This window comes from Medicago truncatula, chromosome 2, assembly GCF_003473485.1.
Source record: "Medicago truncatula cultivar Jemalong A17 chromosome 2, MtrunA17r5.0-ANR, whole genome shotgun sequence".
Taxonomy (NCBI): Eukaryota; Viridiplantae; Streptophyta; class Magnoliopsida; order Fabales; family Fabaceae; genus Medicago; species Medicago truncatula.
In genome coordinates this window covers 4,186,337-4,201,389 of record NC_053043.1, presented here as the reverse complement: position 1 = coordinate 4,201,389, position 15,053 = coordinate 4,186,337, and the positions used below count along the sequence as shown (strand labels likewise).

The following is a 15,053-nucleotide window of genomic DNA, read 5'->3' as shown; positions in this document are numbered from 1 at the left end:
TATATATATATATATATATATATATATAGTATAGCAGCTACTCGAGGTTATACAATAGAATAAGGTTTATAGTTTGATGAGGTTGTTGGAGTCCATTTTAAAAGTTAATCCGACAAAAGTTGATTTAATAAAATAGTGCTACATGGATTTTCATTGCCACGTATGGTTTTAAAATGACAAATGCCATCAAATCCAAATTGTTTTATAATGATCTAATTTACATTATATTACTAATCACACGAACTACTATCAATGATTCGGTATAGTCTAGTCTATAGTGCAGGATGTGTCTGTCCAACTACAATATCTTTCGGGTACTTTAAAATATTTGTGACAGTCAGTCATAATAGTATGAACAACACATACATCTATAAATATCATTTACATACAAGAGAAAATACATAAATATAAACAAAAATCAAATAAATAAGTGAAAACAAAAAAAGTATTTGGATAGCAAAAAAGTAAAGAGAGGTAACATTTACTTAAACGTTTGTTCATTTACTTTTTAAAAAGGCAAAGTAACAGATAAAAAAGAAAAAATTGATAGTAAATCGCACGGTCAATAATTTCAATACCTACTCTCATGTCTAGTATGGATCCACTTCAAATGTTCACGTCCGAAAAAGATAAACCTACTTAGGGCACAAATTCAAAAAAGAAGAAGAGCTCTAATAGTTCAATAGGCCTAACAAGGCAACAACGAGACAACAATTAAGTTAGAAACACAATTTTGGCCACCCTTCTAGAAAATAACTTTGGCCACCCTTCTAAATAACTTTGGAAGTGTATTTTTTAACTGAACAATTTTTGTTTTGAAGGTATAGAAACTACAGTTTTTTTGTTCGACAGTATACTTTTTTTTTTGTTGTTGGATGTGTACATCTGAATAATTTTGAGGTGGGAATAGTTCCTTCCATATATATTAAAGTCATTAATGACTAATGGGCTTAACAAACGCTTGGAAAGAGGAGCGACTTACCGCACCTCTATTTTTTTTTCACAACACCTATATTTCACAAAGCTTGCTTCTTAAAAGGAAAAAATTGTCTAAAACAAACTACTGCAAGGAAAAGTCTGGACCAGATTCTCAATTTGTGTGTGTCCTCCTTGCAGAGAGACAATGTTAATCTTCTCTATATCATTTCAGTTTTATCGGATATTTCTAAAGCAACGTTGTTATCTTCCATGATTCACCTAGTGACATGTACTGTGTTTTTCTCGCGGATGCCTTGAGAGTTTCTTTCGCTCGCCCTTAGTTTTCCTTCCCCTCTTTGTTGTTTCTTTTTTTAATGTTTCCCTCTTGTAACAAACAAAAAAAAAAACTAGTAAACGGAAAAATGGGACCAATACAACTCAAAATGTAAAAGTTCATAAAGGTCTAGTAGAAAAAAGGAAAGAGTGTTTCTTTTCCAACGCTTCAACCTTCTCGTGTACCCTATTTTGGATTATAAAAAAAAAAATGGAGGGTTTTGGAAGATTTTTGGTGTGTTTTACGCTTTTGGATTACATAATTCAAATTCTATAGGATGCATGAGAAACCAGTATGGTGAAAAATAAACACAAACGTCGCCCCCCTTAAAAGAGGTTGGACAAAGCTTGTAACTAACATAGACGGTTGTTCAATAGGTCTTTTAAATTGCTCAACCGATCGGTTGTAATTTTCAATCAACTTTTTTGTGTGCAAACCTCAAATGAGTCACAACTTTATATCGAATTATTTATATATAAATGTGAGCAATTTTGAAGGGCATATCACCAGCATGAGGATTGAATCTACACATGAGTCCAATCAGTTGTTTTTTTGGTAGTGGTCGGGGTTTGAACCCCGGACCTTGCATATTTTATGCATTATCCCAACCAAACCAGTTGTTTTGTAAGGCATGTTTCTAGAAGAAATTGTGGATTGGTGACTATCATTATTGTTTGACGAAAAAGAGAAATGGTGAACTAATTTTTTTCATTTCTCTTTTAAAAATAATATTTCTCAAGGAAGAAATTGAGAAAATATTTTCTTTGGACCAAACATTCATCTCTGATATAAAGCAATCAAAACATCAAATCAGCATAAAAAATACCATAAAAAGAAAAATACGTATTGCCAAATTAATAAAAGTACTAGGAAAACATGGGAATGGAAAATTTCATGTTGCTAAAAGATTAAATGCATATGCTTCAATAATCCTTTTTTCCACCTGTATATTTTATATTTTAAAGAGGTATGATACCGTACAAGCAATGATAATAAGAAGAAGAAATTAAAAGAAAACGTTAAGCTTCAACCGTAGGATATAACTTACAACTGAGGCAAATTTTGTTACCCATTCAAACAAATATAGAAAATTTAAAGGAAAAAAAAAATTACATTTTGAAACGTATACGATATGAAAAGATCAAACTCTCAACTCACCTAAACTTTTGTATTAAAAACAAAACAAAAAACAATTCCTAGTTGTTTTGCTAGAAACACCGAATCCGATGAACCAGTCGACTTATTCGGAAAATCAATTTCACTGTCTATTAGTGGAGTCCAATTGAAGTCAGGTAAAAAAACCTTGAAATTTAAAACCTATATAAGAGCACACTCTTAAGTCTCAAACCCTTACTTCTTGGACAATATTTGGGGTTCATTTCCTAGTTGTTTAATCTTTTTTTGAGCAAACCTAGTTGTTTATTCTTATAAAAATGTTCACTCAACAAACTCACCAATTACTAAAACGTTGATAATTTAAAGGAAGGTAACGCACATCACACGTTGGACAACTTACAAAATTAAGGCAACGCAAACCACATGTTGGAGTAAAAAAAAATTTGAGGTGACAACATGACATTTTGATATAACTTACAAAGTTAAAATAATAATTACTAGTTTTAGGTTTTATTGTTCTTACTATTAACCGTGTAAGTAAGTGCTTCTAAAAAGATGGCAATTAGCGTGTAACTTTCAGCCTGAAGACGAGGATCCCATGATTCAGTTTATCTTATCTTACTTTCCACCGTAAGCATTTAGATTCATATCCATCATTTATGATTTTTAAAACAAAAAAACACACCTCTTACAACCTTTCTTCAAACTGACTACAATTTAAGGAATATATTGAAAGCTGTTTTATCAAGCTTTATGTTTGTGTTTCTTGCAAGCAATGTCAAACCCTCCCTTCCCTTCACTCAAAATTATGCTGACCTATATATAGATATACCTTATCAACAAACAAACCTATGCTGCATATACAAAAGTGATCAAAACAAAACATAACATTAAAGGAAGGTGAAAGGAGGTTGTATCCGCGATGGACATCAATTTAGAAATCGATGATGATTCTAAGAACGATGAACAAAAGGTTCCACTCCTGCGGAATGCGGAGGTTCCAGAAGCAGAGAGGAGCCTGGTACAGAAAGCTATAAGTTCGACATTTCAAAGCACGGCGCATTTGGCAAACCTTCTACCTACAGGCACTGTTCTGGCTTTCCAACTTTTGTCACCAATTTTTACAAATGTTGGCAACTGTGACTCTGTCTGCAAGTCCATGACTTCTGTACTTGTGACTCTATGTGGTGCATCATGCTTCCTGCTAAACTTTACAGATAGCATAAGAGACAGCAAGGGGAATATTTGTTATGGGTTTGCCACCTTCAAGGGCTTGTGGGTTATTGATGGATCAACCAAACTTCCACCTCAAGTTGCTGCAAAATATCGCATAAAGTTTATAGATTTCATGCATGCGATGATGTCAATTCTGGTGTTTGCAGCAATTGCATTGTTTGATCAGAATGTGGTGAATTGCTTTTTTCCAGAACCATCAAAAGAGATACAAGAAATCCTCACGGCGTTGCCTGTGGCAATTGGCGTTTTTTGCAGCATGCTTTTCGTTGCATTTCCTACTGAGAGACATGGAATTGGGTTCCCCCTTTCAACAAGTTAATAATTGAGATCTTTTTTATGTTTATGGCTGTATCCAATTTCAGTAATGTATTTGATTAATGAATTATTGGCGTTTTTATGTTTATGGTTTTATATTAAATCTAAGTGCATTATTTCATAAAATTGACTTTTACTTTGCAATACAAGGCAAGACACCCTACAGCTACAAGAGACCCATAAATCATAAAGGCTCTGACCCTTATCTGAACCTACTACTGGAACTTCCTAAGTTGTAACACCGTGTTTCAATTTATTCTCATTGCAAAATCTATATCACATAGTTTTCAAATTAAATTTGTCTCAATACCTTTTTAGTGTATATTAAACCTGGAGAAAAACTAGCACCAGAAAAACTTTGTTACTAATCCATTGGTTATAAGCTATCTTGATCATACAAGCAATATTTTTACTAATCCATTGGTTAAAACTGAATATCACCTCAAGCAACTCGTTACGATTAGTCTCATATCCGATGATGAGGAACCTCTGCTTGATTAAAAGTTCAAAACTAGAACAAACTTTTGTCTGAAGTGACGCTAAACAACCTGGAACACTTGACAGAATTCAGCAAGAATTTGTCGATATTAAGGATATGAAGTTAGTGGTCAAAGTCAAAAGTCCAAGAGTCAATTATAATCCTGTATCATTTTGCCGCAGAAAACAGGGAACTACCGAACCAGTTATTTGACTTTTTCAAGGGGAAAATGGTATTTATTGAATCTTAAACCCAAATATACATGTTGAACAATCACAATCATACACATGTTTCCAGCAGAGATGTAAAGTTATCCCCAACAGAAAATTTCAGCATTAGCTGATCATGATCCACAAACACAAAAAGACATGGTGTGTCAAAAATACAATCTATTTACTTAGCAATCTACATATTTACCCTATCTAGCAGGAATTTTGAACTTCTCCAATTTTGTTGTAACAGATAAAACAGAACATCAGAACCTTGTTAAAGTATAGTGAGAATTCACCGTTAAACAACACAATAATAGATAAAGTATCTGAGGAGTCAGACCATATGAAAAATAAGAATGCCAACTTAAATGTTAATTTTGCGCTATGAAAAGAATGTGGTATACTTAAAATTTGGCCAAAATACTGGAACTGACAAGGTTTCTAGAAAATGAAAAATTAAAATAACCATCATTTAATGGGTTTGATCAAAACAGAGGATTTTTAATTACCTGTGTGTTTGCCTTATCCATCAGGCCAGAACCATGGAAAATCTTTTTGCAACAAATATCTGCGTCGTTAAAGTTTCAAAAAAGGTCAGGCATGAACCAAGAAGTGTCCACAAACAGAGAAGGTTAGGTGTAAATTTAGCCTTCAATTGCACACAGCAAATCTATTGTCACAGTTTGAATCTTTATCCTTGGTCATGGAAGCAATGATCATCATAGAAAGTCCAAAAATTAATACATTCCATATGTTCTCATCTGGACTTACAAACTTCAACTCTCAGCTTCAACAAATTTCTGCTTCAGCTCAGCCACCAATAGCTCAGTAGTTTCTCGAACTTTTTTCCGATCCCAAAGTCCACACATTAATACATTCCACATTCCCTCATCCGGAATGCAGCCATCTAATATCATCTCCTCCAGAATTCGAGCAGCTTTATTCAGGTCTCCTCTCTTGCAAAAACATTTGACTAAACAATCAAAAGTGCCAATCTCAACAGAGATACCCCTAGTACGCATACTAAGATACAATTGGAATGCGCGAGTTGGATCAACATTATTACAAAGACCTTGGACAACCATGTTATGCATTTTGACATGAAAGGTCCAACTTGCTCGATTAGGTGAGATACCACCAAGAGCCATCTCATCAATGAAGTTTGCTGCTTCTTGATAGTTGCAAGCAGCACAAAGGCCGCTTATGATTCTCCCGTACATCCCTGCATCTGGTTTCAACCCTTGAAGCCTCATCCTGTCAAGAATCTCCACAGCTTCTCTATGCTTTCCTTCTTTACACAGTCCATTGATTAAAGTACTATAAGTGACCATGTTGGGCAATAGACGTCTTCTAACCATCACTTCTAACAACTCCATTGCTTGTGAAGAATGTCCACTTTTACACAAACCATCCATTAAAGAACTATATGTAAAAACATTTGGCTCGATGCCATTTATTATCATCTCTTCGAGCAATTCTATAGCTTCGTCCAAATTATTAGATTGACACAAGCCATGTATCAAACTAGTGTAACTAACAACAGAAGGCGACAAACCTTTCTCCTCCATCTCATCCAACAGTTCCTTTGCCTGACTGATTTTTCCAAGTTTGCACAGCCCATTAATCAACGTACCATATGTATACGAATCAGGCTGGCATCCACGATTGGGCATTTCACGAAATAGTCGAAAAGCAGACTCAACAGTTTCCTCGTTTTTGCAGAGCGCCTTGATCAAAATATTGAGGGAAACAACAGTTGGCGGAATGCCCTTTTCTCGCATCTCCTTATAAAAACCAATAGCCCTTTTCACATGGTTTTCCTCCACGAGAATATCAAATACCGTAAGGTAAGACTTCTGCGTCGGCTTAACCTGAAAATCTTCCATCTTATGGAAAACCCTGATGGCATCAAGTGGCCTATGCACACGTCCATAGCCTCTACATATAGTTAAAAACACGTCCTCAGTAACCTCGCAATCTTCTTGCTTCATTCTCTCCAACATTCCTTCAGCTGGCCTAAACTGATTCACAGAAACTAGCCTATGAATCATTGCACCGAAAGTATTGTGATCATGACGAAATCCATTGCTATACTCTTCTGTTGCAGAATCAAACATAACAAGAGTTTTGTTTATGTCCTTTTCGGCTTTTATTAACTGCTCAACTAGTGAATTTGTAATTTGCTTTGGCCACTTAAACAAAGTTTTACTGGCCATAATAACCCAAATTGAAAATACCTAAAAATGAAAGATTTTGGAAACTTGTAAACGATACAACACTGAATCTGGTGGAACAATCACTGTTGAATAGTTAAATCACTGTGTGTTCAATGTTGGAGTTAGGTTTAGTTTGAGACTTGGGTGAAGCATTTCATCAAACGGGTCTCGTGCAAAATGAAGCAACAACCTTTGAGAATTGCGATAATTGAATAGAAAATGCTCACGAAATCAAAACTGTGTGGAGAATTTGATGGAAGCCATGTTACCTTGATTTACGGGAATGCAACATCGTCTTCGTGTTCCAGCCTTTTTTTTTTTTTGTCCGATGTTTTGGTTCGTTTTGTTTCCAATGTTGTTGAAAAAAAAAAAAAATGTTCACTGGAGTTGAGTATAGTAGAAGTACCTATGGGCTTCTATCCACATGCAATTTATTGCTTTTCTGACATTGAAAAGTTCCAATTGACACAAGTAAATTATTTAAACGCCTTCAGCAGTAGTTAACCACCATTCTGCAAATTGCCGGCAGTTAACTGTCGCTGAGTTCAACGGTGGTTAACTGCCGCTAAATCCAACGGTTGTTAACTACTGCTACGTGTTTGGAAATTTTTCCAGGCAGTAGCTCATTTTTCCAGTTTCCAGTGCCTCCAAACCAACTAAAAGGTAGCACTTGACCAACATGTTTGGTTTCCAGTCACTCATCAAATATTTAACAGGAACAGGATATTTAAAACACAAGAAATAATATAAAAGGTACGTCCGAAAGTGTCGTAGAAATAAGAAAATGTACAGAACATGTCATAATTATACATCACGATCATCACAGTAATAAAGTACATAAAAAAAAAAAGCATAATTATAATCAACCCTACTGCCTAGCATACCTCGACCCACAGCGCCGCTTGGCAATCTGATACGTAACGGCAGGGCGACCAGTACCGGCTATCCGCATCACCTCCTGGACAATCTCCTCTTTAGTCATCTCGGCTTGTCTGGCCACAATATCATCAGCTATATGCACCACATCCCGGATGATCGTCAGTGTGTTAGGCATGCTCCTCCTCTATGATCTGCTCCACGTTCGCCGGCTGGGAGGAGATCCTTCATCGGGTGGGAGAATAGGAGGGTGAGAGACTTTGGCATACCAAGCCATGTAGTCAGGCGCATGATGTCATGGTCTCTCACACGCATCTCCCCAAGCAGTGAAGAACCACATCTGAGCATTCTGCAGCAAATGCGTAGGCACCTGAGCGACAGATGACGGATGTCTGGGAACATCCTGTACATAGAAAAGCTGCCTCTTTACCCGCTCAGGTAAATGACGGTACACCATCTCCTTCCCACACATCACTCATCCCAAGTAAGTGACAATAAGCTGAAAAAGATGTATCTCTCTGTGATCACCATAAGTAGAAAACCTGACGTCATCCACCTCTAAGTGATCAAGCCATGAGCGGTAATGGTGCACAACTTTATGCCCTTTGCATGTAAGCCATCTCCCAGCACATGGTCTCTTCAGCGTCCACTCCTTGTTTTTCTTCCTTGGGTACGGACCTGACAAATGCTCCAAAATCCATCCCTACAACAAATAAATAAAATACATTATAAAAACTTCACAGAAAAATATAAATTAAATCCTAAATAAATGCAGTCTAACTTAGGAAAAAATAATCTAACAAGATAATAAAAATTATAAAATAAATTCATAAAGAAATGAAGATAAATATTAAATTATTACCATAAAAAGAGTCGTTCTCGCAGCTATCGTTCTGTTATTCAGAATAACATAATCATCCAGATAGTCGTACAGGTACGCTAAGGCCATCCCTCCCCATGACCACTTCCCAATCGTCTGCAAGTCCACCATACAATCAAGATATATCATGTCGATGTGTCTATTCGTTTTGTTAGTGAACAGCGCACAACCGACGAGATATAGAAGAAAACTCCTCACACACCACTGTCTCCTCCTGGCTCTCTCCTGCAACTCCTCCCTCATATGTGGGTCGTCCAGCCGTCTAGCCTCTGTCAGGTGGTCTTCATAAACCCGCTTCAATGTGGGATAACTGATATGACCAGCAGACTCAGTCCTAATCTCAGCCCTAACATCAACATCTGACATGGCCAACAACCTGGTCATCAAATCAAACGCACGCTCCTGACCCATTGCTTCATCGTGGTCCAGCATGCGGCCGTGAATAGGAATGTGTAGGAGATTATGCACATTGTCCAAAGTGATTGTCATCTCCCCCACAGGTAGATGAAAACTACTGGTCTCCGTGTGTCACCTCTCGCACATAGCACGTATCATGGCATGGGTCACGGTAGAATACCCTGTGTATATCAAATCATGTAGGCTAGACCCCTCCACAAGCTCCCAAAACCACCTCAAACCCGTCTCCGGCTTACCAAGCTCTTTCATCTTTTTCCCTGCATTTATACACTTATAACCCGTCTGATCATGCCACATCTGAAATTCAAATTATTTAAGACATTGTCACTAATTTATATAATTAAAACACTTACGTTACATAATATTAAATAATTAAAACACTTACTCTACATAATATTATATAATTAAAACACTAACGCTACATTCTTTTAAATAATTAAAACACTTACGCTACATAATATTATATAATTAAAACATTAACGCTAAATTCTTTTAAATAATTAAAACACTTACGATAGATAATATTAAATAATTAAAACACTTACGCTACATAATATTATAATTAAAAAACTTACGCTACATTCTTTTAAATAATTAAAACATTTACGCTACATTATTTTAAATAATCACTTTAAAGCATTTAAAGAATTTTAAATAACTTAAACACTTACATTATGATAGTTCATCCAAAGAGGGTTCGTCACGTGCCTCACGTAGTGGGACAACAGTGGTGTGGTCTCAGGTCCTCCAGGATAGGGAGGCTCTCCAACAGGATATGGCGATATCGGTGGAACACGACGACGTCGTTGCTGAGTCTGAGGCTCAGGCTCAGGCTCACCCTCAGGAACAACATTCTCTGCCTCTATATAATCCGCCACAACATCCTCTGGCACCTCCTCATCACATGCCACCTCCTCATCCTCTGCCTCGTCCTGCAGCTGATAAAACATTATATCCTCCTCCATCCGATCATATCCCCGAAATCCCTTCGCATACTCATATGTCTGTGTCGGATCAACCACCTGTGAGGAGTGATCCATATGTGGTTGTGAGCTCTCTACACCTGGCCTCGCGTCCATCCGCTTCCGAGTCTTCGGGACATACGGGTTTTGATCCACCTTTTCCTTCTGAGCGCTAGCGGTACTCGCCGTTTTGCCGTTGCGCATCCTATCCTCTCTAATAACCCGTTGCCACTCATCCTCGTCCCTAGCCATATCTGTTCAAAACAAATTTAAAAAAACACAAATAAGTGGACAATGTATTTAAGAATACATCATTTCCTTAAAAACTATATACTTTTAAGGCATTTAAAATAGCATAAAAATCCAACCAAGTAACATATAACATATCAAAAATGAAACTTAGGCATTCATACATATCCACACTTAGAATCATTCAATAACTTAGGCATTTATATAACATACCACATTATGTCATTCTTCAAACTTGCTAAAAAATTTAAAAATCCAAGCTTATAATAATTATAATTCTTCAAAAATTCAAACAATGTATTTATTTTGATTGATATTTCATAGATATATACATTATAACACACAAATCCAAACTAATCATTATATCATTATGCTCAAAATATGGTTATTACATCATTATGACCAAACTAATCAAACTTGGCAAGATAAGCAAAAATGCAAACTTATAATCATTAGGTTTAAATGTGAAAATAGTCCCTGCAAATATCTGACATTTTGGTTTTAGTCTCGGTAAAAATATTTTTTTGGTTTTAGTCCCAGCAAATATAAAAAATTTGGTTTTGGTCCTTGGTAATTTGTTTTAATCCTTGTAAAATTAATTCATATTGGATTTGGTCCTTGTAATATGTAGAATATTTGATTTTAGTCTCTCAAAATGAGGACTAAAATGAATATTATAGGGACCAATTTCAATATGAAATGATTTTACAAGGATTAAAACAAAATACCAAAGACCAAAACCAAATGTTCTATATTTGCAGGGACTAAACTACTGCTGGGGACTTTTTAATAAATTATTTGTGTCAATAAGAAGTATTTTATCATTAGCAGGAAATTAGCTTGAATCGTGAAAGTTACCTTGATATAAGATTAACTTGGTGGAGTGAAAGTTAAAGAATGTGATAGGGAGGTTGGTTATAAAACTAACATATAATGGCATTTGTCATTACTAGAAACATACAGTTTGATATATTTAGTTTTGTGGGCTGCATGGTTAATTAGCTTGTTTAACACATCAACAAATATTTAAAAAGTTTAAAAGAAAACCATCATGACAAATGAAATTAGGGACTATACCGATGAACATTGACTCAGTTGGTTAAAAGTTTACCTATATGTAAGGTTGTGGGTTCAACTCTCGCGGCAGATGTGAGGATCTCTTTAGTTTGTGATCTGTAAATACTCGTTAAACTTTGAGACTTACATTGACCATATTGAGCCTCCAGAATTCAACTCACCTAAATTTTTGTGGAAGAAACAAAATGAGATGAAACTACGATACTCCTCATTCTTTCTAACATTTTTTATGCAAGATTTTTATACTTTAAAGGGTGACTCGGTTTCTTTTGAGGTATAAGATGTTACTTATTTGGTATAGGATTTACATAAATTCGATGTGTATACTTATAATTTCTTAAAATTTAAATCATTATTGATAACCCTCAATATCATAATAGAAAATTGCATTACTCAAATTTTCTCATTTTATTTTAGGTCAAATACCCCTGAGTCATTTAAGTTTGACAAAAATATCATATTAGTCCTTAAAAAAATTTAAGTTTCAAATTAATCATTTTATATCTTAAACAGTTTGCACTGTTTCCCTTTTCTGTTAAACAATATTGATGTGGCTGATAGGTGTTGATGTGGTGTGTTCAATTCAACAAATTATCAATTTTTTGATCAACTTTTATTAAAGAAAAATAAAATAAAACTAAAATTTAAAAATCATCATCTCCAACCTGTGAAGCTCCGATACTTCAAAATGGATGACGTACCGTATCCCCTGCGTATCCTGCACCGATACCTGCCTGATACTTCCCGATACGTATCCGGAGAGTATCCAAATATTAAATTTTATTTTTAAAAAAAATAATTATCCGATACGCACGGATACTTGTGTTTTTTATATTATTTTGATTTCTGTTTTTTTTTTTTTTTGTAAAAAATAAGAATAAAAACATTATATTACTATAATATATATACATTTCCTTTATCTTTCTTTGGTGTCAGTACGACCCACACCACACAAACAATTGCATCTTTCCCTTTCTAAGAAATTAGGGTTTCAACTTTTTCTTCCAAAGTGGTCGCCGTCCACTTTGGCCACCATCGAGAAATTAGGGTTTAAAGCTTCTTGTGCAACCTTGTTCTTCCTCATGTTGTGAGAGAAATTGGGGTACTTTCTCTTTTATCCATTCTTTGAAAAGAAACAAAATGGATCCAAAAAGGGTAGAAGATTTGGTTTATGTGCATACTAATCTTCGACTCTTGTCAAGGAAAGAAGATGGATATAAGAAAGGACAATCAAGAATGTGGGACATTCGTGGAGATGCGCATGAACCGCTTGATGGTGTTGGAATTGAGTTAGCAGAGTTGTCTTTGGATGAACCAGATTTGGAAGCTGATTTGTATCTTGATGATGGAAATGGAGGAGAGGAGATTGAAATGTTAGTTACTTGTTAGTGTTAACTCTTAGTACTGATGTGTTCTTTTTTTGGATATAATGCTTCATTTTTGGATCGATATAGTATAACACTAACAAGTTCCTTTTTGATATAGTTTAGCATTGGTGTATAGCACTGATGGTGCTCTTTTTGTACATATTGCGTATGTAATTGACTAATGACTACTCTCTTAATCGTCAATATTATTTATATTTATGTTAATGTGCTACGAGCCTGATTTCTTGTGTTTGTTAATATATTTGCATATTAAAAAAATGGTTATAATTATATTGTACATTTAATTATATAATTTTTTTTTATTAACGTATCTCAGCCGTATCGTATCTTGATTTTTGAAATTTTTCCGTATCGACGTATCGGTGCAGTATCGTATCTCGTATCCGGGCTTCACAGTCTCCAACCCATTTTTCATCTTTAACCTCTCAATCTTCTTCACCTTCAACCTGAAGGGAAAAAAAAGTTCAAAAATCCATAAAAAACAATCTTCAACACCATTGCCATTTTTTTGGTGAATTTTGCCGGATTATGTTTTACAAGATTATATGTTGATTTTGTACGACCATACTTCATAACATTCTTTTTCCTTTCTCACCTTTCAAAATCTTGACCTTTTTTTCATAAGCATACATTCAAAATCTTATTATAAATACAACTATTGCCTGCAAATGACAATCAATAACAATGAGGACCTATACAGGCATAGAATATTTCTGTAATTAAATAGTAGATATAGAGCAGAACTTTTTTCTATTTTTCATGGAACGCGTTACAGCTCAAGATGATGATAAGCTTCCTACAAATCAGTAATTTATAATATGTTCATGAACAACACTTACATGAAATATTGGTTACCATAAAATATAAATATGTTCATGAGCAACACTTACATGAAAGAGGGATCGCCCAAACCATCCAGCAAATGCTAGGAGACAAAGCACACAATAAATTGAAAATAAATTGTATTGCTCCACGGTAGTTAGCTACCCTTGGAGTTTTTTTGTTTAAGTTGCATATGTGGAACAGTAGATAACTACCGTCGGATAGATCGAACGATAGTTAACTATCATTTAGACTTCTACTTTGATTTAAACCGATGATTCGGAAATTATTTGAGCATAGATATGTTGAACCGTGAATTAGTAATTTCCTTAAATTGATTTCCCAACTAGTAATTTTTTTTAGAAACCAAATAAAACTTTTCATTTAAGTCAAGGCACCAGGGGTGCCAACATAAGGATTAAAGGCAAAAGCCTTCATAGCACCAAATACAACCACCCCTGCAACAACTATAAATACAAGGTAACTTAACACCGCCTGATGCACCTACAAAGTTGAAGCAGAAATGTAAATAAATGATTGCCTTACATCAGCCCCACCCCACTACTTAAGCAACCACACCTACTCTAAACGCAGCAAAACATATGTGGCATATGAACCAGACCTTATAAACAGTCCCTAACTATATATACCTTATCAACAAACAAACCTATGCTGCTGCATATATAAAACAAAACATTAAAGGAAGGTGAAGAGAGGTTGTATAAGCGATGGGCATCAATGATGATTCTAAGAACAAGGATGAACACAAGGTTCCACTACTGCTAAATGCAGAGGTTCCAGAAGCAAAGAGAAACTTGATACAAACAGCTATAAGTTTGACATTTCAGAGCACGGCACATTTAGCAAACCTTCTACCTACAGGCACTGTCCTTGCATTACAACTTTTATCACCAATCTTTACAAATATTGGCAGCTGTGACTCTGTCAGCAAGTGGATGACTGCTGCACTTGTGACTCTCTGTGGTGCATCATGCTTTCTGCTAAGCTTTACTGATAGCTTTAGAGACAGCAAGGGTAATATTATTTATGGGTTTGCCACCTTTAAGGGCTTGTGGGTTATTGATGGATCAACCAAACTTCCACCTCAAGTTGCTGCTAAATACCGCATACGGTTTATAGATTTTATGCATGCAGTAATGTCAATTCTGGTGTTTGCAGCAATTGCATTGTTTGATCGGAATGTGGTGAATTGCTTTTTTCCAGAACCATCAAAAGAGATACAAGAAATCCTCACGGCGTTGCCTGTGGCAATTGGCGATTTTTGCAGCATGCTTTTCGTTACATTTCCTACAGAGAGACATGGAATTGGCTTCCCCCTTTCAACAAGTTAATAATTGAGAAATCTTTTATGTTCACGTTCATGGCTGTATCCAATTTTTACGATTTATCAACAAAAAAAAAAAACATGTATTTTTACATTTCTCATATTTTCAGAGAGGTCAAGCAGTGTATTGACAAAAATATGGCTTTTCTGAATTTTAGATTCTTTTAATTGTAATAGATTAGACTTTTCTAAATTCAGATTTTATTGATGTT

General features: G+C 35.3%; 3 protein-coding genes, 1 non-coding gene and 1 pseudogene across 4 annotated transcripts; 2 read left to right on the top strand and 3 right to left on the bottom strand.

Moving 5' to 3' along the window:
- Positions 1-1,071: 1,071 nt before the first annotated feature.
- Positions 1,072-1,175, bottom strand: LOC112419569 (U6 spliceosomal RNA). Its single transcript, XR_003009696.1, has one exon. It is a non-coding gene; the product is annotated as a U6 spliceosomal RNA (small nuclear RNA).
- A 1,841-nt stretch (positions 1,176-3,016) lies between these two features.
- LOC11437791 (protein DMP6) lies at positions 3,017-4,045 on the top strand. The gene has a single exon (XM_003593600.4). It carries the CDS (start codon positions 3,291-3,293, stop codon positions 3,921-3,923), a length of 633 nt encoding a protein of 210 aa, XP_003593648.1. The 5' UTR covers positions 3,017-3,290; the 3' UTR covers positions 3,924-4,045.
- A 566-nt stretch (positions 4,046-4,611) lies between these two features.
- LOC112419498 (pentatricopeptide repeat-containing protein At5g46100) lies at positions 4,612-7,211 on the bottom strand. The gene has a single exon (XM_024777359.2). The coding sequence runs from the start codon at positions 6,823-6,825 to the stop codon at positions 5,386-5,388; it is 1,440 nt and encodes a 479-aa protein (XP_024633127.1). The 5' UTR covers positions 6,826-7,211; the 3' UTR covers positions 4,612-5,385.
- Positions 7,212-8,176: 965 nt separating this feature from the next.
- Positions 8,177-9,070, bottom strand: LOC112419253 (protein MAIN-LIKE 2-like). The gene is made up of 2 exons (XM_024776455.1): positions 8,564-9,070; positions 8,177-8,404 (listed from the first exon to the last, which is right to left on the bottom strand). The coding sequence occupies exons 1-2, from the start codon at positions 9,068-9,070 to the stop codon at positions 8,177-8,179; spliced, it is 735 nt and encodes a 244-aa protein (XP_024632223.1).
- Positions 9,071-14,087: 5,017 nt separating this feature from the next.
- Positions 14,088-15,053, top strand: LOC11441821 (protein DMP6-like; annotated as a pseudogene).

Excerpts from the sequence above, each read along its gene's own strand:
- LOC11437791 (XM_003593600.4), top strand. The coding sequence starts at position 3,291 with ATGGACATCAATTTAGAAATCGATGATGATTCTAAGAACGATGAACAA.
- LOC112419498 (XM_024777359.2), bottom strand. The coding sequence starts at position 6,825 with ATGGCCAGTAAAACTTTGTTTAAGTGGCCAAAGCAAATTACAAATTCA.
- LOC112419253 (XM_024776455.1), bottom strand. The coding sequence starts at position 9,070 with ATGACAATCACTTTGGACAATGTGCATAATCTCCTACACATTCCTATT. Across the intron at positions 8,405-8,563 it reads CGAGAACGACTCTTTTTATG|GGATGGATTTTGGAGCATTT; the intron begins GTAATAATTTAA and ends TATTTGTTGTAG.